Source organism: Mus musculus, chromosome 18, assembly GCF_000001635.26.
Source record: "Mus musculus strain C57BL/6J chromosome 18, GRCm38.p6 C57BL/6J".
In the NCBI taxonomy this organism is placed as follows: Eukaryota; Metazoa; Chordata; class Mammalia; order Rodentia; family Muridae; genus Mus; species Mus musculus.
The window spans coordinates 20046620-20068496 of record NC_000084.6 but is presented as its reverse complement, the minus strand read 5'-3'; the positions used below and the strand labels follow the sequence as shown (position 1 = coordinate 20068496).

General features: G+C 40.1%; 1 protein-coding gene across 3 annotated transcripts in view; it reads left to right on the top strand.

The window, feature by feature from the left end:
- The first annotated feature begins 8942 nt into the window (after positions 1-8942).
- Dsc2 (desmocollin 2) overlaps positions 8943-21877 on the top strand; it is a 28922-nt gene continuing 15987 nt past the window's right edge. For 2 of the 3 annotated variants that reach the window (NM_001317365.1, NM_013505.4), the window contains exons 1-5: positions 8943-9313; positions 17237-17321; positions 18292-18491; positions 20103-20222; positions 21277-21432. In NM_001317365.1, coding sequence (NP_001304294.1) covers positions 9245-9313; positions 17237-17321; positions 18292-18491; positions 20103-20222; positions 21277-21432 — 630 coding nt within the window. In that variant the 5' untranslated portion in view covers positions 8943-9244. Of the gene's footprint in view, positions 9314-17236; positions 17322-18291; positions 18492-19679; positions 19715-20102; positions 20223-21276; positions 21433-21877 lie in introns of all 3 variants that reach the window. The other variant, NM_001317363.1, reaches the window with a different exon arrangement.

Sequence of the window (21877 nt, the reverse complement as noted above, 5' to 3'; positions counted from 1 at the left end):
GCATAGGGGTGATTCACTTGATTTTTTTGGAGAGACTGGATTGTTTGTTGGAGGTTGAGTTTTGTTTTCCAAAATTATAGTTATGCTCTAGTATTTCAAAAGAAACTTAAAAATATAGTTAAACTGCCAGTGTTCCGTTTGCTGTAGATTGCAGTTCAATCACAGGCTCAGGGTTTTTTAACTCACCCATATTTGTAATTAAGAAAAAAAAATCAAGCAAGTGGAAATTATTGCAAGAGTAATAAAAGAGTTGAAAACAGATGTAGCACAGTACGGGCCTGCTGCCCCTTTTACACAAGCTTTATTTGGATACAGTGGTAGAAACAAATTTAACCCACCAAGATTGGAAAGGAGATATCAGTGGGAGTTTATCTGGGATCAAGTTAGATCCTAATGAACCATTTCAGGAATTTGTGGATAGACTGCTAAAAGCAGCTGGTAGAGCTTTTAGAGATCCTTAGGCAGGAGTTCCTTTTGTTACACATTGGCTTATGAGAATGCTAATGCAGCCTGTGTGCTGCTATCAGGCAATACTAAGCCAAGTCAGACATATCTGCATACATTTGTCTTTGCACTAAATTGGACCCTCATACAATCAAGGTTTGGCTATGGCTGCTGCCTTGCAGGGGACTACAGTACAAGCAATGCTTTCACAGTACTGAGGTGATAAGGAATGTTTTGAGTATCAGGGTATAGATCATTTTTGGAAAGACTGTCCAAAAAATAGAGGCATAGACAGGCAGCAGAATCACTCCGCTGGAATCTGTTCTAGGTGCAGAAATCATTGGGCCAGGCCTCAGGAAATAGGCCCAGATTAAACATTCACATTTGAGTTGATGCAAAGCTCAGAGCAAGCTAAGCAGAGGCTTGTGTGGCATTCCTTTTTTCTTGGTCATCCTAGAAAGGTGTTTATTGCCTTGCTTGTTCCTTGAGGAGGAGGGGTCAGCCTTAGACCCCAAGGCACTCACAGCAGGCAGATTTTGGGGCCATGAAGCTGCTTCCTAGCCAAGAAAATTCATTTCTGAACTCATCAGAGCAACCCCAAGAAGCAAAGGATTGGACCTCAGTTCCACCAACTACACAATCTGTAACTACTCCAGAAATGGGAGTTCAAACTCTGCCTACAGGAGTTTTTGGGCCCGTGCCTCCAGAGACCTGGGGATTATTTTTTCGCTGAAGCAGTATTATTATAAAAGTATTACAGATCCAGGTGTTATAGATGATGATTATGTGGGAGAAATAAAAACTATGGCTGCTTCTCCCCATGGCATTATAACTGTACCTGCTAACAAAAGAATTGTTCAACTTGCATCTGCTACTTTCCAAATTTGTTAAGAGTAAGAGAGGACAAGGTGGCTTTGCTTCCTCTGATGTGTATTGGGTTTAAATCTATTACTAATCTATTTAAATTAAATCTATTTAAATTTAAATCTATTACTAATAAGAGATCAAACCTTAAATTACTAATTGAAGAAAAAAAAGGCTTTGAAGGATTAAGAGACACTGGAGGTGATGTACTCACTCATCTCCAAGGGATTGGTTATTCCATTAATCTAAAACAAAGTTCCAAACTTAAGATTTATGAAAGATCAATGAAAGTAGGAACTTGTGAGGGCATTACTTGTGAGGGCTTGCCTACTCTAGCTGCCATTCCAGGAAATGCATATAGAATTATTATGGATTTGGAGGATTGTTTTTATACTATTCCTTTGCATCTTGATGGTTGTAAAATGTTTACATTTATTGTGTTTGCTTGTAGTTTTGAAGAGGTCATGATATCATTGGAAAGTTTTGTCTCAAGGAATGGCCAATAGCTGTAAATTATGTCAAAAATTTGTTTCTGCTTCAATACAAGAAGTTAGGAGTTTGAATCTTTCAGTGTATATTATTCATTATATGAACGGTATTTTATTAACTGATCCCCCATGGCGATTTTTTTACTACAAGCCTTTGCTCTTCTTATACAAGCTTTAAAATTTTGGAGTAGTTGAATCAGAAAAGATTCAAAGGCAATTTATCTTGTTCAATATTTGGGACATCAGTTATATCCTAAACAAAGTGTGGCACAGAAAATTCAAGTAAGAAAAGATAATTTACTTACTTTAAATGATTTTCAAAAGTTGTTAGGAGGTATTAATTGGCTAAAACCTCATGTTAAGGTTACCACGGGAAAACTTAAACCTCTGTTTTATATTCTAAAGGGGGATGCAAATCCTACCTCCCCTGGATAATTAACTGATTAGCGATGAATAACTTTGCAGAAAATAGAAGAAGCTATTGGCCAACAACAGGTACATTATATAGACTATGATCAATTGTTGGCTGTTCCACGGCACTCCTTTCATCTTTCTTCATCTCCAAGTAAAGTTTGAACACCCTATTATGAAGCTGTTGCGGTGTTAATACAGAATTGTAGGAGAGAATCATGAAAGTATTTTAGGAAGAATGACTTAAGAACCTGATGAAATGTTTATTTCTTATTCCAAAACGCAATTAAGTTGGTTATTGCAGAATACTGATATTTGGCCTATTTCATGGCAAACATTTTAGGCAAATTTGATAATCATTATCCAAAAGACAAGTTGTTAGAACTTGACTCTATACATACTTAATATTTCCTGTAAATTTATACATGCAACCCATAGAAAATGCTCTTACTGTATTTACAGATGGCTCATCTAATGGGAAGGCAATATATGCAATTGGATCACATATTCATTCTCTTGAGTTTCCCCCTACTTCAGCACAAATAATTAAATTATCTGTTGTAGCCACTGTTTTTGATATGTTGAAAAATAAAGCTTTTAATTTGTATACTGATAGCCAAGGTTTTACAATTAATTTGTATACCGATAGCCAATGGTTTACAATTAATTTGTATACTGATAGTCAGTGGTTTACAATTGCTTGAAATTGTTCCTTTTTTAAATATTGCTAATTCTCAAATTTTACAGTTACATAGAAATGCATCTTAATTTAAAAAACATGTACTGTTCCTTACTTTATAGGACATTTAAGAGCTCATATGGGATTAGCTGGACCCCTGGGCAATGCCACAGCAGATTTGTATACCAGAAAGATTATAGGCCTTACAGTAACAATTAGCTAAACAATCTCATTCTTTACTTCATCATAATAGTAATAGTTTGAGACAACAATTTGGTATTTCTAGAAAATATGCACACCAAATTGTAAAGACTTGTTCTCATTATACTCAATTTCTTCATGTACCACATAATAGTATTAGTCCTCAAGGATTCGTACCTAATCATTTATGGCAAATAGATGCCACTCATATTTCCTTATTATCCTAAAGGGCAAGGTATTGTGGAGCAGGCCCATCGAACTTTAAAACAATATCTTCATAAAAAACAAAAAAGTGGGAATTATATCCCCGTATACCACATTATTTAAATCATGCTTTTTATTTTAAATTTAAAATTTTGATGCCAAGGAAGTCTCTGAGTGTGGGAGGAGCAGCTACTGGTGCTTCTGCCATGGTTTTGCATGGAAAAAAAATTATGAGCTCCTTAGAATGGCAATAGAAACAGATATAGAAAAGATAGAAACCTCTATTTCCCATTTACAAGAATCTTTAACCTCCTTGTCTGAGGTAGTCCTTTAAAACAGGAGAGGACTTGATCTTTTATTTCTTCAACAGGGAGGACTATGTACAGCCCTCCATGAAGAATGTTACTTTTACATTGCTCATTCAGGAGTAGTAAAGGACTCTATTGCTAAACTTTGAGAAGACTAGTCAAAAGGAAAAGAGAAAAAGGACAGAATCAGGGATGGTTTGAATCCTGGTTCTCAACTTCCCTATGGCTTACAACTTTAATTTCTACACTGCTTGAACCATTAATTATAATCTTGTTGCTTTTAACTTTTGGACCTTGTATCTTAAACAGATCGGTTGCCTTCACATAGGATCACTTCAGCAAGCTCAGCTATTCACCATGGCAGTTATCCATCACTATGAAGAAATTCATTGAGTGCATATTCATATGTCCTTTGTAGTTTTGGTCTGAATGGGAAAGGGTATGCTATAGAAAGCTTGTAGTCAGAGACAAGTAAGAGTACTCTTGAGCTCCTATTGACCTAAGACAGAGACATACCTCAATGCTATGTTTGTCCTCCCTGATGGGTAAGAAGGAGCAATAGAGATACCAACCTAAGACAGGCACAACTATCTGGTGACTCTATTCCCTAGACATGATTATGGAAAACAAGTAAATCTTGTGCCCCCATCCAGCTACTGGTACTGCTCATCTTTAAAAAGCAAAAAAGGAGGAATTGTGCCCCTTCCCAGCTTTGAACAGGCTGAACAGACCTTGAGTGCTTGCCACCATGGACTTAACTACCTAGGTGAAGTCATCTGTCTTGGTTGCATGTGCAACTTCCTATAGGAACTTAGAAGAATAGACTGCCTACTGAGCTTGCTTTACAAAAGAATCCAACTGGAACAAAGGATGGGTCTGTGGGATTGCAGTGCTGAATATTAAACTTGGAGTCTTGATCAAGACCTTGACTTGGCTTCATGATTCTCTCACACCCTGTCCTTTTCATTTCCAGTCTACCTTTCAGATAAACCCAGTTCACCCATGGCTGCTGGATGGCTACACAAACTGTCAGACCAGAACTGTGCTACCAGTTATGATGTCTAGTATATGTTTACAATCAATTCTTCTAGTTCCTCCCTTTGGATCAATATTGATTTCTTCTCTACTAACTTGGCTTATTAGTAGTTCCCTTCATTATTATTCCTTATTGCAGGATAGAAACAAGAAGAATACAATAAAAGTCAATATACTGTTAAAATTTCCCATTGCTCCTCTTAAGATGAGCAATATATTCATTGTTTTCTCTTTGTTAGCCCATCCTCTCCCACTCCTACCCTGTGCACCTATATATTTTAATTCATTTTTATCTCCATGATGAGTTTGTTTAGAATGTATTTTTTTTGTGTGTAAAACATGCCAGTGCTATAAATTTTCTGCTCCTTTATATTTAATTCAGAAATATTCTATTTTAGCTACTTGCTTGGATTCTGTTCTTAAGAATGAGCAATACTGCTATATGGAGCTTGGTGTTTCCAACTTAGAAAGGGGATCAATGGGAGATCATGATTTATCTACTTGTTCTCCAGAGACTGTAATGCAGATTGTTCCTAACTTCCTTATAACACACAATGAGACGCTCTTATTGCACAATAAGAGAATGATTGCTCAAGAAACAGGATATGAGGGTATTGTTAGATTATTTAGTTTAACATTTTTTCAAAGTGTAATTCTATCAGGGTTCTCAAATTATACAGAACTCATTAGCCTTTGCTATTATTTGGCAAAAGGATAATTTAATATTTTAGCATACAATTTTTCTGATTTCTTGAAGCACATTGCACATGTGCTGTAGTTCCTAGTCTATGCTAGGTATGTTTTGGGTTTTTTGTCACAAAAAAATTTCTCTCAATATAACAACTGTTATAGTGTCTTTTGTTAAACAAAAACCTTGAACTTAAGGTGGAGGCAGAAGCAGGAAGCAGGAAGGCACAAGATGAGAGATTGATATTAGCCATGAAAAGCTAGAGCTTTCATGGGGTGGAAGAATTGGTTTGATGTATTTTGAAAATCCCTTTCTACTTACTGGGATATAGTTGTTCATTTTGGAGTGTCTTTCATTAACTTTATAGATCTGCAGAAGGTATTTTGCATGTACTGTTGAGTAAGAGCCTGGTTATATTTTTATCTAATCATAAATCCCTTCTCTCAAACACATCTCTCAAGGATTTCTTCTTTTCTTCATGGTGTCTGTATCAGGCAAGATCCTCCAGAGGGGCAGAACCAAGAGAATGCATCCATATTACAAAAGAAGAAAATGTAGCTAGATTGTTTTACATGATAGAAGCTGGACAGTGGTTTGTCTGCCTGCTTGAGAAGCCCTGGACCCTATCATTGGCCAAGCTATGAGACTGGATGCTTCAATTTGCCTAATCTGAGATTAGAGGACGAGGGCAGCTGCAGTAATGAAGGACAGGTGCCCTCACCTTGGAGAAGCAAAGGCACCTGCACTCCCCCCACCCCATCCAAGGTGCTTGTCACCTGGGGGTGGACCTTTATGAAATTATAGAATTTCTCTCAAGTGACTTCAGGATTAATCACTGTAGTATCAGCTGACACCTTTATTTATTTTTAAAAGATACTAAGGCTCCCTTGTATATATTCCAATTCATTGACACTAATTTTGAAAAGTAGCCTTACAAAAGTATATGAAACAGTAGAAAGTAAGTAGTTTATTTAACAGAAATGAAAAACTGTATTCCTGCATTACAAAAGAATTCATTTTTTTTAAAAATGACAAACTAGTGCAAATTTTCTAAAAGTGTACAAATCTTATATAGCCTCATTTTAGTTTTATAGTTGCCAAAGGATGTTTTCCCTTGCTGTAGAGACAGGGCTGAAAGATTTGAAGTGGTGAGTGAGTTAGTGCTATGACTGGTCTTAGACCAGGTAAAGCGCCTCCTTCAGATGCATACTAGAAAGGCAGGGAAGAGTCACAAGAATGAGATGGGGCCTGGATGTAAGTGGTCAGAGATGGGGCAGGAACGGTGTGGAGAAGAAGGATGCCCATCATAGCAGACATGGAAGGAAGTGAGGAGTATTTAGAGCATTTACTCAGAGGACATGGTGCACCGTACCATGTGATCCCTGTGACAACTCTGGGCGGTGGATAGTTGTGCTGTAGTTACCATCAGGTTTGCTGCCTACTTCTGCCTCTGACAGACCTAAGCAGTGCACTTCAACCTTGTTCTGTCTTCCTCCTTAGATTTGTGTCACACTAGCTCCACCGTCATTCTGCATCAGGGACACACCTTGATAGGTTGAGTCCTGCTGAAAGCCACATTCATCCACCAGTTTTTCCTTCCTAGACTCTGGCAATCGCCAGGGTTAGAGGTGTGGATCTACAGATGACTCTGTGTGTATCTGTGTAAGTGGGGGTTTTCTTTGTTTGCTTGTTTACTTCAGCATATTTAGTTTCTGGCTTCTGAAACTATAAGGCTCTGAAGCTATTGGGTAGATTTGGCTCCAAGAGTTCAAGGTCAACATTGTTCCTGTCTTTATGGAGCTTTGGTTTTGATTCTCTATGTTATCTATGTAACTGACTTCTGCCTCAGCTGTTTCTTAGTCTTTCAGGATCAGTATAGCAGTTTAGATTTAGATGAAGGAGGTATCATAGCAGCAGCCAGTGGTCTGGATTACTTATCAGTTGTGAGTCCAGATGCCTGAGAAGTTCTCAAAGCAAGGCAGGATGCACAGGAAGCTGATCTTTACTTTTGATATTAGAGTAATAGAGAGATAGCTTCTGTCTCAGAGTTCTGTTCACAGACAAATGACAGTCTCTAAGGAGCCACATTGATCGATCTACACTTGTCATACTTTCGTGGTAGGATGTTTCAAAACTGGTTCAAGGAGAAATTTACAGTGGCCAGCTAGTCTAATCCTTTAAGGCAGAACATATACTTAGAATATGGAACTTTTATCTAAACCCTTGAGCAAATTTTCACAAAGAAACAAATATAAGTTGTCATTTGAAAGCTTCATTTATCTAAGATGAATTGGCATATCGCTTTCTTTTCCTTAATGAGGAAGAGCACGAGCCATTCCAAATGTATTGGAAGCAAGAGTTTGGCAATGCCCTGTTGTCATGAGGTGTGATGCTGAAACCAGCTGGCTTCTGTATTTTCTGGAAAGCTTGGAGCTGGACAGTGTGATGTCATCACCAATGAGTTGATAGACATTTACGAAATCATCACTGGGCAAACATGAATGAGTATTAGGAAGTAAGAAAACAAAAACATGACAGTCAGACTCATGACCCAGGCTTATTTTATTAGCAAAGGATGCTAATTTTATGGCCGTGGAGACAATAGAACACCTACATTAATAGAAACCATCAGGTCAGGCATTTAGCATTAAGAACATGTGGTTGCTATTACCACCATTCTCGGTCTATTCAGAGGGGAAAACATTTTGATAATTGAAATGGTTTTGAGTGCTGTGGTCAGCTCTTCAAACTTGTTTTCTGCAGCTATCTTTAAACCAGGCCACAGGGAAGGTTGTCTTTCTGGTGAAACTTCTATGGTGTCTTTGAAAAGAGGTGCAGGAGGTGAGTCAGAAGGCACAGTGAGTGCTTTCTGAAGAGTGTGAAGCTCTCAGCCTTAATCTTCCTGGTTAAGTGCTGCAATAACTCGTGGGCTTTAGTGCTGTCAAGTCAGAGTGTGATTCTCCTGTTCTTTTTCACTTTTCACCATGAATTCTAGTCCTGATAACAGCACAGAGAAAAATAATTGGTACCAGGATATCCAGGGCTCTATGTGGGATATGCTCAGAGAAACATCAAAAAGATAACATAGTGGAAACCAGAGGGCCCACATTTAGTCAATCGGAGGCCTCAGTTGATGGTTTTTTTGTAGTAACTTTGGTTTATTCTTTCCTTCCTTTCTTCCCTCCTTCCCCTTCGCTCCCTCTGTCCCTCCCTCGACCTCCCTCCCTCCCTGTCTTTCTCTCCACCTTCCTTTCTTTCCTTTTCTCCCCTAAATTATAGATCCATTGTCACTGTCAATCTATTTTCTGAACCTTGAGACCTTTTAGGATGGAACTCCTCTTAGAACCTTATTTACATGTCTGTGGGACTTTGACTTACACAATAGAATGTCCCTTTAGTCCACTTCTTATCAGGCTAGCTTCAGGCAGCTGTAACTCAGCCAGGGCAGTTGTGGGTTTGGGAGTTAACCCCCAGGTAACTCCACCGGCAGTGGGCAGTGCTCTGGGCGGGGCCAGGGTCAGAGCTCCCGGTGAATCTTAGTACAGTCAGGGCTTCTGCTGGGCAGGGCCAGCTGTTAATCCTGCTAGACCGCCATCTGGGGCGGGGTGGGGGTGGGAGGTGGGGGGTGACAAGGGACATATAGGTGGCCTCTGCTGGTGAGAAATACCTAGTACAGGTGAAAGGGTGGCGGCCAGAGGGAGTTCCCACCGGTTGAATTCTTAAAGTCATGAAGACTCAAGAAAAATAACAAGGAGTGGCCGATTCGAGTCTTTTGGACTTGCCCAGAGCTCCACCCTCGGACAGAGGAAAAGCCCCTGGGGACCCAGGCGGGAGCATCAGACAAGCGCGAGAAAAGCGCCTGTGTGCGCGCTCCACCTCTGCGCAGCGGGTGCGGGGCGGTGACCTGTCCCTTGAGCTGGCCATGGCGGCTGTGGGATCTATGCGCTCCGGGAGCCCTGCCTTCGGCCTGGGACACCTGTTGACCCTTGCGGTGAGCTCCGGGGACCATCTCAAGGACGGGAAGAGAAACATGTGGCCGGGGCGGCTGACCCAGATGGGGTCAACGGGCCTCAGGACACCTTAAACTGAGCAGTTGTTGGCGGTGAGGGAGGGCGGCAGGAAGCCGAGCGACCGGGACTCCAAGGTCCCGCAGGGGAGGGAGTGTGGCTGAGAGCTGTAATAGGCGCGCGATCGGATGGAGACGGGGGCGGATCGCGGATGCCCAGCCAAAACCCTGGCCTCAGGGTTCTCTGGGTAGAGCGGGGTGCGCCAGGGCTGTGCCCAGGCCTGGGTCACGGTCACCGGAGCCCTGGGTGCAGGCCACCTCTAGTGAAGCTGCCTGGCAGAGGACGCCAAAGGCCAGTGTGGTGTCCTTGGTGGGAAAAAAAAAAAAAAAAAAAAAAAAAAGACTTCTTGTTGCTTTTGAGGATTCCTTGCTTGGGGATGGGATGGGATGGGATGGGATTCTAGAAATGCATTGGAATGAAGGAGAGAGTCTGGACTTTCTTCCAGAGTTAGATGAATGGACACGAGGTGACCATTGATCCCCTAAATCTCTGGGAAATGAACATCCTAGCCTGAGATCTTGTCCTAGGAGGAGTTTGGATTTTTCTTCTCAACTCCTGCTCAGATTCTTTCTTGCTTTAAGAAGTACAACAGCCAGGACCTTCAGCCCTCTCAGAGGTGTGAGTCAAAATTTATGGTTTTATTGAGGACACGACTGGATCTCCCTAGGGAACCAGAACTCAAGAATTCACCCCTGGGAGTGACTAGGCCATCGAGGAGTGAGTGCGGGGGTGGGGTGGGGTGGGGAAGAATGCCCCAGATTAGTTTTCTCAGGGTCCCTTGTACAAGGAAAAAGTTCACTATTCTAGTTGCAAAATAGCAGCCAAATTGATACTGCCCTTCCACTCTTAGCCTGCAGCAGTGGCTCAAGATGGCTTTGAAGGAAGTCTGGAGGAACCCAGGGAACCAAAGTGTGTGGAGGTGTGGACGTGAGGGGTACCAAAGGTCGAGGCATCTACTCATCTCCTTTCTCAAGGAATTCCTGCATTTTTAATTACTAAAAATATGATTGGTTACTGGAAGTTCCAGGGAATGAATGGTCTAAACTTTAGATCAGAATTCCCATAGGCTATTCATAAACACAGGTTGGGACCAATGCCTTGCAGTCAGGATTTTATAGCTAAAGAAACTGAGCCTAGGGCAAATAATCGCCATAAAATATTCTTCTGATGATAAAGAGTGGACTTTGGTTGATACCGAATGAGGAACAAAGCTACTTCCTTTTATATCACAGGGCCTTATTCTTTGAAAGAAAAGGCATGCTTAGTCTTCCTGATATAGCACTGCCCTGTGCAAATCCATACTGCGAGATCTTTTAATAGAAACATATGCTGCAGGTGAGTAAGTAGAGCCCTCATTTCTTGAGTCTAGGAATGGAGGTGGAGGTGTTCTGGCTACTCCCCTTATTTTGCTTTCAAGCAGGAAAGTGTAATGTGAGTCCCCTCAGTTTGCTGTAAACTCCAGGGACCATGTGAACAAAGCTTTTCAACCTCAGATGGGTGTGAGAAAAGCAGAGAGAAAGTACGCACAATGTCTACAGATGTCTTCTTAGGGGGTGCGGCTCCCTATGTGTCTCCTCTTTCTCATACACTCAGTTAATCCCTTGACTTTCCACCAGTCAGCTTCTCTCCATTTCCTAGTACTGCCCCACCCCACAGTGTTTTAAGCACCTGAGCTGTCTTCCTGAAAGCCGAAAGGTGCTTTGTTCTCTACAGCCTTATAACATCTCTTGACAAGTTCAAGAGATGTGTTCTACTCTACCCAGAATTCTACCCCATGATTCATTCTTTATTCTGGAAATGAACACCTTAGAAAAACTTTCTGGCCCTCAGAATCTGACTCCTTACCATGTTTCTTCATTCACCCCCCCCTTTTTTTTTCTGTGTACGATTTAAAGGTGTAACATGAGATCTTCCCTTTTGACAAGGTCTTAAATGTACAGTAATAGAAAATTAACTACAAGCAGATACCTTGCAAAAACTATCTGAATGAATGTGTCTTACACAACCATTCTTGTTAGGCAGCCTACTCTCCTCTTCCTATGCCCTGTGCCCTGATCATTGCCTTCTGTTATCACTTCTGTCTGCTTGACCACTGTTTTCCTCACTTGTAAATGCTAATTTTCTGTGGAGCCTTGTTCTAAATCTTGTTTCTCAGAATGTATATTCTACCCCCAGGGAATTTTTTCTACTTTATGCTTTAAAATATCTCATCATACTAAATTAATATCTCTCTTTCAGACATCACCTTTAATTAAGCCTGTATATGTCTACATAGTAAACTATAGCATACCATTTATTATCTTTCCAAATACTGTTTTCCTTTTGGTCTCAGAGATTTCAATATATAGAACTTCTATATTCCTCGATCCTCATGGAAAAGTCTAGACTTTTTTCTCCTTATTACTCCCCTTAATCCTTTTTTGTTTCAATAAGTTCATCTTCAGAGATTTTCCATGGGCCTGTTCACTGGTATCTATCTCTTTTGTTACTGGCTTTTGCTCTCACTAGTAATGTCATAGTGGATAAACTTGGTTGTATGTCATTCATTTGTGTATGAGCAGGCATAGATGGATGGGAGAACCTGAATTGGAGATGACGAATGCAAAGCCAATGACTGTGATTTGGGGGATGTTATTCTCTCCAAACAGGTTGCATATGGCTAGACAGGAAGTTGTTTTATGTTTGATGTCATGTTGCAGCAATGGTTCTCAACCTGTGGGTCGAGACCCCTTTAGGGTTGAATGACCCTTTTCACAAGTGTTGCCTAAGACCATCAGAAAACACAGATATTCATATTGTGATTATATTAAATTATGGTAAAATAGCAGTAAGATTACAGTTATGAAGTAGCGACTAGTATAATTTTGTGCTTTGGGATCACTATGACGTGACAAACTGGATTAAAGGGTCGCAACATTAGGAAGGTTGACATCTACTATTTCACATCTTTAAGGATTGCATCAGTATAAGAATTATCGAGATTGACTTTGAGGCTACTTGAACAAGTCGGAAGTTTAGGAAAAGATAAAATTGAACCCAAACTTTTTGCAGAACTCAATAGAAAACCCCAAGCAGACGAACTATTAAAGTGCATGATGGGTTATATAGGAAAAATGTGATGAATTCCTATGGATTTTCAGTTAAGCCTATCTATGACCTGGATTTCAACTTCTTCTAGTATGAACAAAGACAATATATATTCTAGAAATAGAAAAATCTTTAAAATACAGAAATAAAAAGTGAATTAAAAGCAATATTTCACAGTTAACTGTTTTTAACAACATGCTGTGTAGGCAAGAGTGTGACAAATAGAAAACTCTCACAAATTGTTAGTGACAAAAGTTGTGTATGTCCTCTGTGGCTGTAAATAGATGGGGTGCAGACAGACATGGCATTTGTCTTTATAAATCATGTAACTAATATGTTCTACCCACATACTGATACATAGCCTTGCTTTTATTTAGCAGAACTTCATATGCTCTTTTAACGTCTACATATCACTCTGTACTTTTTTTTTTTTTTTGGTTTTTCAAGATAGGGTTTCTCTGTATAGCCCTGGCTGTCCTGGAACTCACTTTGTAGACCAGGCTGGCCTCGAACTCAGAGATCTGCCTGCCTCCCGAGTGCTGGGATTAAAGGCCTGTGCCACCATGCCTGGCCCTTTGTTGCTCTTCTTTTTCATATTTTTTCCATAATCCTTGAATCGGCTTGTTTATCTCCAGGAACTACTCTGTTGAGATTTTTATAGGGATCATCAAGTTGTAATTTAACTTAAGATTAATGTATGTATGTTGCCCACTTTCCTTACTGCAGCTTGGATCTGCCTTTCTCTCTGTGTACATCCACCTATGTGTTTTGTGTTTGGGTTTTTCTGAAGTAGCCATGTCTTTAGTGGGAACATCATGGGAGGACAGGAAGGTGTTTGGTGCCAACAGTCAGGAAGCAGATGGCCTGGTACTGGCATGTGGCCTTCCAGGGTTCTACTACATTTACTCCTTGGCATTTCCACACATGTCATTGTTTTAGAAAACGACTTCTTTTATAGTATGGTACTGGTTTTATTTATGGACACAGAGTAGTGATAACTGTATTTAGCAGTTGCTTCTCTCGTGGTAATTTATTGTTTGGTTTGCTTGAGTTTTGTAGGTAAAGACAAAGCAAATTCAAATAGAGAAAATTTTCCCTCTTTTCAAGCCCTCACTCCTATCCAAGATTTCTTCAATGTGACATGAAACAGCAATTGTGACTTCGGTGACCTTGGAAAACCTATTATACTCCCAGGTTTAGTGATGAGATCATTTGTTTTTCTTGTTGCTGTGAACAAATACCGGAGAAGAAACAAGGGTTTATTTTGGCTACAGTTTGAGGCTAATGACACTCTTGCTGGGACCTCACAACTGGTGTGGCATCTGGTTCCATTGTATCCACAGGCAGGAGGCAGAGAGCATGGATCACTCAGTCCTACATCCCTGCCCACATTCAGGGTGGGTCTTCTCTCTTCATTTAAACCTTTCAGAAGTATCCTCATGGACACACAGAGGTGTGTTTTCATTAAATCAACTGAAGAGTAAACCATGACCCCGGGGTTGTTTCTAATGCTTTCCCTGTGGTGCTTTTCTTATGATACCCAAGAGACTTCAGACCCAAACCATGGATTTGAATGTGGATCCTAAACCCATGCAAAGGCCAGATTGGCTGTGGCTCTCCCTCATATTGAACATGTAATGGAAAGCAGCTGCCTGTACACAGCAGGCAGGACACACAGTGTCCCATGTTTTCACTTCACTGTATCTCTGTTGAGGCCAAGAAACCAGACACAAGCTTGGCAGGTCAGAAGGTAGCTCTGGATTCTTTCCTGCTTTCTATGTTTCAGTTTCACACGCAGACCCAGCCCTTCAATTCTTTGCTCTTTTTCTTAGTTCTTCAATGCTATAGGATGTTTTGAAATCATGTTATTCATAATAACTTGTTACTTTTCTCACAACATTCCCCAAGTTTTCTTACATGTCTTCATTAAAATGAAAATTTTTCTCCCAATCTATTTTTCCACAATGTTCAGACTTACCACTCTCCAATATAAACTGCTTAGGTAATTTATTTACTTGAGACAAATCTTTGCTTTCTGTATTGGTCAGTTTTCTTCACTGTTCTGAGATAGACCCAAGAAAAAGATGTGAAAGGAGAGAAGATATATTCTGGCTGTCTCATAGTATTAAAAGTTTTCGTTCATGGTTAACTGTCACCACTGCTTTCAGGCTCATGCAAGATAAGCAGAAACATCATGAATGAAGGTCACAGTGGAGGAAAGCTATTTATCTCATGGAAGACCTTAACCAAAAGGGAGGAACAGAAAGGAGGCAGGACAGGACTCACCTCCAGTGACTTCCTTGTGTGGTTCAGGAGCCAACACAAACTTTCCACCGCCTCCTAACAATGCCTTCAAATGAAGCTTTCATATATAGCCTTTCATTAAGTTAAATTCACACAACACAGTTACCTCCCAGTGAAGCATCCCTTTGGGGTCCCACCTTATTTGTAAACCTCAGTAGCTCCATATCAAGTGTAAGAGGAAGAATCCACGTGGGTTGTTGACACTATTCAGAAGTTGCTCCACACTTACACTTCTGAATCACTTTAGCTTTTCTTTTTTTTTTCTCCTTAGATTGTACACACCAGCCACTAGAGCAGTAGTTGTCAACTTCCTAGTGTTGTCTAGAGATCCTTTAGAACTGTTCCTCATGTTGTAGTGAGCCCCAACCATTGTTACTTCATAACTAATTTTACTTCTCTTCTGTGTTTCAGATGGCCTTAGGCTCCCCCCATGAAAGGGTTGTTTGATCCCCAAATGGGTTATGAACCACAGGTTGAGAACCACTACACTATAGATTTTTATTTAGTTCTCTGTCATCTGTCACTCTGTACTTTTTCAGTTCAACCCTGCTTTCTCCTATCATGATTGACTCATGGCCACTCCTTAGTTGATCTCATCTAGTTCCTAGGTGAGGTTGGCTTCCCCTGCTCTCCTATACCAGTCTGAGCTTCCCTGCCGTGGCATTTCCATACTTTACTGAGTCTACAACTATGTCTTATGCTGGGGTTGAATTCTCATTATGTTTGCTACTAGGGTCTACTAAAGAGTATATATTTAATTAATTTCATTTAATATATGAATAAATGGGTGTCAGGAACACTGTTTCCAAAAGCAATTGTCTTAACTGGGCCATTCACTTCTACCACTAAGACTTCCATGTACGGCCCATGTCCCTACCTTAGAATAGTGCTATGCCCTTGCAGTTGTTATCCTGACTTCCATTTGTATGTGTCTGTAATCTTGTTGCCATGCAACCAGCTGACTGACTGCTGGTGAATGCCAGATAAAACCATTCTGCAGCCTTATGCTTCTCATTGCTGCTTTCCTTTGCACTCTGAACAGAACAGTCCATGTTCTAGACTATTCCTTATTGGAGCTGGTTTGCTCCCTCAGTTCACAGCAGCTCCAGCCTTCTCTACCATATTCTTCTGCTCTTTTCCTCCAGTAAGTGTTATCTGTCTTAGCTGGTCCTTGTTGGGATGTGACATTGTGCACTTGTCTATCTTCTTTGGTGCCATGCAATGCGATTCCCTCAGGGCAAGGTCCTGGCTTTGCTCACGGCTGGGGCTGATGACTGAGCTTAGCACCTCCTTATCCCTGAGTGTTGGTTGAATGAATAAGTGTTGGTTGAGTGAATGAGTAGATGTTCTTTGTCAGTCACCCTGAGCCACAGTCTTCAAAACATCTGTCTGTATTCTTGGCTAGGAATCCTGTGAAAGTTTCTTTAAAAAAACAAAACAAAACAAAACTTTCAATTTGAAAGCCTTTGTGGGAGGGGCAGTGATCTATTTCTATTTTGCAAGTAAAATATTATCTCTACCTTTTTGAATCCCTTCTATATAATTTAAATTGGATAATTACAGGTGCTTTAAGACAGATTGGAAATGAAATTTTCATCCGAATCTAGCTGATTTTAGCAGCATAGCTGATGGTTGGGTTCCTTGCTTTTGGCTAAGAACTTTGCTAATCTGAAGAAAATGGAGTGTGCATCTTTCAGAAACATTCACAGAAAAGCTCACAACAGAATTAAATTTGAGTCGTCAAATGCTCAATCAATTGGAGTTGGCTCATTGTAGATCACTAAATTGTTTAAAACATTTTAAGTAAAATGTTTTCTAAAATGGCCTTAATAATCAGTGAGGAGAAAGTGTGTCCTCAGAATAAGGTCCCATGAGGTGTGGACTCAGATCTAGATTTTGCCAACCTTCCCATAGCAGCCACAGTGCCCCTCAGCAAGGGCACTGTGGTTTGGTTTAGCAGGTGATTGCTTTGGCTCTGTAGCTCCTGGGATGTTCAACATTTATGGAAACTGTTTAATGGTTTTGTGAACTTATTTATTTCTCTTTCCCGTGTGTGTTTGGTACTGTCTCACACATGTTGCTGCTGGATCTTCAGGTGGCCCTCCCAGTCAGTGAAGTTACTAGTAAATTCACTTTACAGAATAACATAAAAACAGTCCTAAGAAAGAATGTGGTTCCCTGAGTAGGAAGTAAGTGCATTGGAAAGAAGGGAGTCTTGGGAGTGCTTGGCCTTTTCTCATCTCCTTCCTCTACTCCAGATTTCTTACTCTAGTACACATTTCTCATTTTATTTTGTTAATTTAAACTAAATAAATTGTGTGTGTATACATACACTTAAGTAATTAATGCTTCTTTTATTCACTTAAATGGATGTTACTATGTAACTGCGACTCAGATACAGTCTATATTCATTAGAGAGATCTTGTGAGTGTCTGACACTTACCTGTTTGTTTTAGATCCTTGCACTTGCCTCTGATGCCTGTAAAGAAGTCGTCCTCCAGGTCCCCTCTGAACTACCTGCCGAGAAATTTGTTGGCAGAGGTAAAGAGCAGCTACAGTGTGTGTTAAACCCTGATGCGGTATGCTCTCTACAAGTCCCTGTGACCTGTAGGACCAGGAGGATCTTGTGATTAATAGCTAAAAGCGAACAGTGTGATCATTTTAATATGTGTTATGTCATAGCATGAAATAATTATTTATTGAAAAATATGATTACCCAAAGAAGATAAAAAGATGAAGTTCAAATAATAACATAGTTTTTGATATTTATATTCCATGGATATATTATGTATGCTAAATATGCTTCTAAGCATTTGAAAAATAATATTGAAATTATTTCTTGAGTTTGAAGGTGTTCTTGGATTTTCATCACTAAACATTTTGATATTTTACTGAATTTTACTTCCACTTCTTTTTTTTAGGTGTCCATTGTTTTAAAGGTGTGCTGGGTATCAAAGCCAGGGCACTGCATTGCTGAGCAATATACCCTGAGATATGTCTTAAGCTCTGTATATTTTTTTTATAAATCAATTCTTTATTTTGTTTAACTACTAAATTAAGTGTGTGCTTCCTCCCAACTCCCATATACACATATCACTGGCCGATCAATTCCTTATGTGATTTAGTTGTAGAAGGAAAAAACCTCAACTAAATATGAAAATATGTTAATTATTTTACATTTGGTGTAGACTTCAGTAGTATTTTGATTTAGTGACTCTTTACTTTAATTCAAGTAGTGTGCCGTCTCTAATAGCTGATTTTGGATAAGAAATAAAATCCATTGTGTCAAATATTCAAATACTGGAGTTCACATGCCTTTATTTCAGGACACATATCTCTTTAAACACATGTAAAACAACGTGTTAGAAGAAATAATAGTGTATTTTGGGAAGACTTTAACCATATAATCTCACACATGATTGAAAAATACTTTGGTCTCTTGAACATGCATACTATAAATAACTTTTGAGCTCTATGTGGCTACATTGACTGCTATGTATATTTTCTGCAGTGAACCTGATGGACTGCCTTAAATCAGCAGACATAGTTCATCTGAGTGATCCTGACTTCCAAGTCTTAGAAGATGGTTCTGTGTACACAACCAGTTCTGTTGTTTTGTCCTCGGGGCAAAGAAGCTTTACTATATGGCTTTTTAGCACAGACAGCCAAGAAGAAAGGGAGATATCTGTCCATTTAGAGGGCCCAGTAGAGGTAAGTGAGATGATATGCATGGAGTGTAATTGGTGTTTCTTTAGGGCTAACTGACACTGACAAGGAAGATGTGGAACCAGAGGAGCCTTGGGATGGTTTGGTTAGGAGGGGAGTGAGAGCCAGGGTCAATGGTGCTTTAGAGAAGGAGGCTTGGTTGGGAAACATGTCATTACAAGTTGTCATTCCTTTCCTTTGGGATAAGCTTCACATGAGACCAGGAGACAGGACACAAAGAAACACTTTGATTTTGGGGATGCACTGCCAAAAATAAGTTTGGAAACTCTACCTCTTGAAAAGCCCACAAAAGGAGTTGGGGCCAAAGACATAGATAGTTTAAACAGGTGTTTACTTAGCCAAGCCAAGCCAAGAAAAAAAAAAAAAAAACACTCTAGAGATTCAATTGTGTTGCTTCAGGGCAGTGATCAGCCAGTGAATTCTGTGTTCTGGATCTTATAAAAAAGTTTTATGAATATTCATGAGGTGTGTACTATATTCTTGGGAAAAGGTGATCCTTTTTTGGCATCAAGTTATGATGGAACACATCTCACTTTTTAAAAATTTTAAACAAATTTTTCTTAGATATTTTCTTCATTTACATTTCAAATGCTATCTCGAAAGTCCCCTATACCCTCTCCCTTCTCTCCTCGCCCCAACCCTGCTCCCCAACCCACCCACTCCTGCTTCACATCTAACTTTTACAGGCTTTTCCCCCCCATGGTCCTCTAGAAAAGCCCACAAAATGAGCAGGGGTATGGTAGGGGTGGCATATAGGGACACAAAGCCATAGTGCAAGTGATAAAATGATGACATCAGGCCTTGGGGGATGCAGAACCTTTGTTAGGAGATGTGTGAGGGAGAATGCCCTGTTTCCTTAGTTTTCAGTGTATTGGGAACAGGCTAACTGCGGGTTCACTATGCCCACCCTCACAGGGGTTCCGAGTGCCTGGAAACTGCTACCTGGACACAGCTGCAACTTCCTTCTTTACCTCACATTTAACTCCTTGCATACCCTCTGTCATTAGCATGGCTAATAGTCTTAGAAGACAGATAACAATGTCAAGGTTTCCACTATTGTGTGTGCCTATTGATTCTGATACCAAAGGTCAAAAGATCCTCTAGTAGTCCCTGGATGTCCTTCACTGAGTCGGTCTGAGTGCTGTCACCATATTTCTCTCTTCATTCTGACAGATCTTTCTTGGTCCCTGGGCTCTGGCTAGTTGCTGGTGAGTGGAATGTGCTTCTGGTAAATCTGGAAGTGAAGCCATCCAAGTCATTCTCATTGCATCTCCTTCTCCTGGGCTCTTGCATGGCAACGTGGCAACAAACATTTGATTTTCAGCATGACAGCTACTCTTCTGGTCCATCTGTCTCTCTCTTTCGTATTTCACCAAGTTATTTTCTCAAGAGAATGGCTGGCATCACAATAACCAGTCTTATTCTTTGTCAGTAGTGTTATTATTTCTGCAGTATTGAAGTTTAGTTTGGTTTTGAAGTACTACCATGGGCTTACATGTCCCTAGCCAATCCTTATGAGAGGAGACAAATGTATCAGTTTGAATGTCTGGGGATGAAGTAGTTATCAACCTTAACTTTTTTGTCTTCTAAATCAAGGTACTAAATAAAAGACCGCATACAGAGAAGGTTCTCAGCCGTGCCAAGAGAAGATGGGCTCCTATCCCTTGTTCCATGCTAGAGAATTCATTGGGTCCCTTCCCACTTTTCCTTCAACAGGTATAGTTTACTTTGGCTGTAGAAGTCTGTCATTTCCACTTTCAAAAATAATCAGTAACTATTAAAAAAATAATTGTGTGAGGGCTGGAAATGTGTCTCAGTGATAGAATGCTTGCCTGCTATACTTGAGACTTTGAGTGAATCCTTACTAATTAAAACACAAAAGTATATAAAATAGTTGTTACATGTAAATATAGGGATGGAAGGTTTAGGTACCATGCTTCAACATAGGTGTGTAAATATTTCTTAATAGTTGTGCACACATTTTGCAGCTTTAGTCATGCAAATATAATCTATAAGAACTGTAAACTCATCCTGTATTCTAAAGCAGTATCGGTACTGTTCATTTTATATACTATTATAAAGATAGCTGCTTTCAAGTGCATCATATATTTTGACCAAATTCACTCCCACCTACTCACTTCTTTCTCCCTTCCTCTTCCCACTACCCTCATTCCTTCCTCTACTCCCCCTTCTGCTTTCACGCCATATAGAAATAGGTTTATACATGTCTATATGGTCTAGATTCCTGAATGGGTGAAAATGTGGTGTTTTTCTTCCAGAGCTTGGCTTATCCACATAGACAAGGTCTTGTCTCTCAGCCTTAGGCTGGCCTTACCTCCTAGTTCTCCAACTCTCTTTCCTAGTACTGGGACTACAGGCAGATGCCACCACACCTGGTGAAAACCAGCCTTTAAAATACTCGGCCAAATACAATAAAACCTCAGGCCTTAAATTGAGTGGCAACAGATAATCACTCAGTATCCTCTTGCTTTAGTTTTCAGTACAGAGAAGTCCCAAGTGTTTGGTTCATGTACGTAGTGTTTAGTTTACAAAGTATTTTTTGATTTGCTTCTATGGGATTTTGCAAGTATCTTGATTTTGCAAAATTTTCATTGTAATTTCTTATTATATTGCTGCATTTTTCTGAAAACTGAATGCAACAGGGGATAATTGTTTATTTTAGTAACTGGCAGTGAGATTGAATAAAAATACATGTACAAGTTCTGCTGAAATAAACATATGTCTTATGTTTATACTATCTGCTCTTTAGATCCAGTCTGACACAGCTCAAAACTATACCATATACTATTCCATCAGAGGTCCAGGAGTTGATAAAGAACCTCTAAACTTATTTTATGTGGAAAGAGATACTGGAAACCTGTATTGCACTGGTCGTGTAGATCGTGAGCAGTATGAGTCCTTTGAGGTAACGTCTGAAGATCATGTGTTGTATTAAAAGAAAGCTGGGGAGGAAAGGGTTTATTTGGGTTATGCTCTGCAGGACTGTTCATCACTGAAAGAAATTAGGTCAGGAACTTGACCCAGGATAGGAACTTTTAGGCAGGAGGTGATGAAGAAGCCATGGAAGGGTGCTGCCTGCTGGCTTGCTCATCATGGCTTGCTCAGCCTGCTTTTTAAATAAAACTCAGGACCACCAGCCCAGGGATTGTTCCACTTACAAAGGACTAGGAGGACCTCCCCATCAATCATTATTAAGAAAATGCCCTACAGGCTTGTTTACAGCCCAGTCTTATACAGGAATTTTTTCAACTGGTGTTCCCTGTTTTCAGAGGACTCTAGTCCCTGTCAAGTTGACATAAAATTAGGCTACATAGCGGTTATTAACTTCAGTCACTATATCACTTACTCCC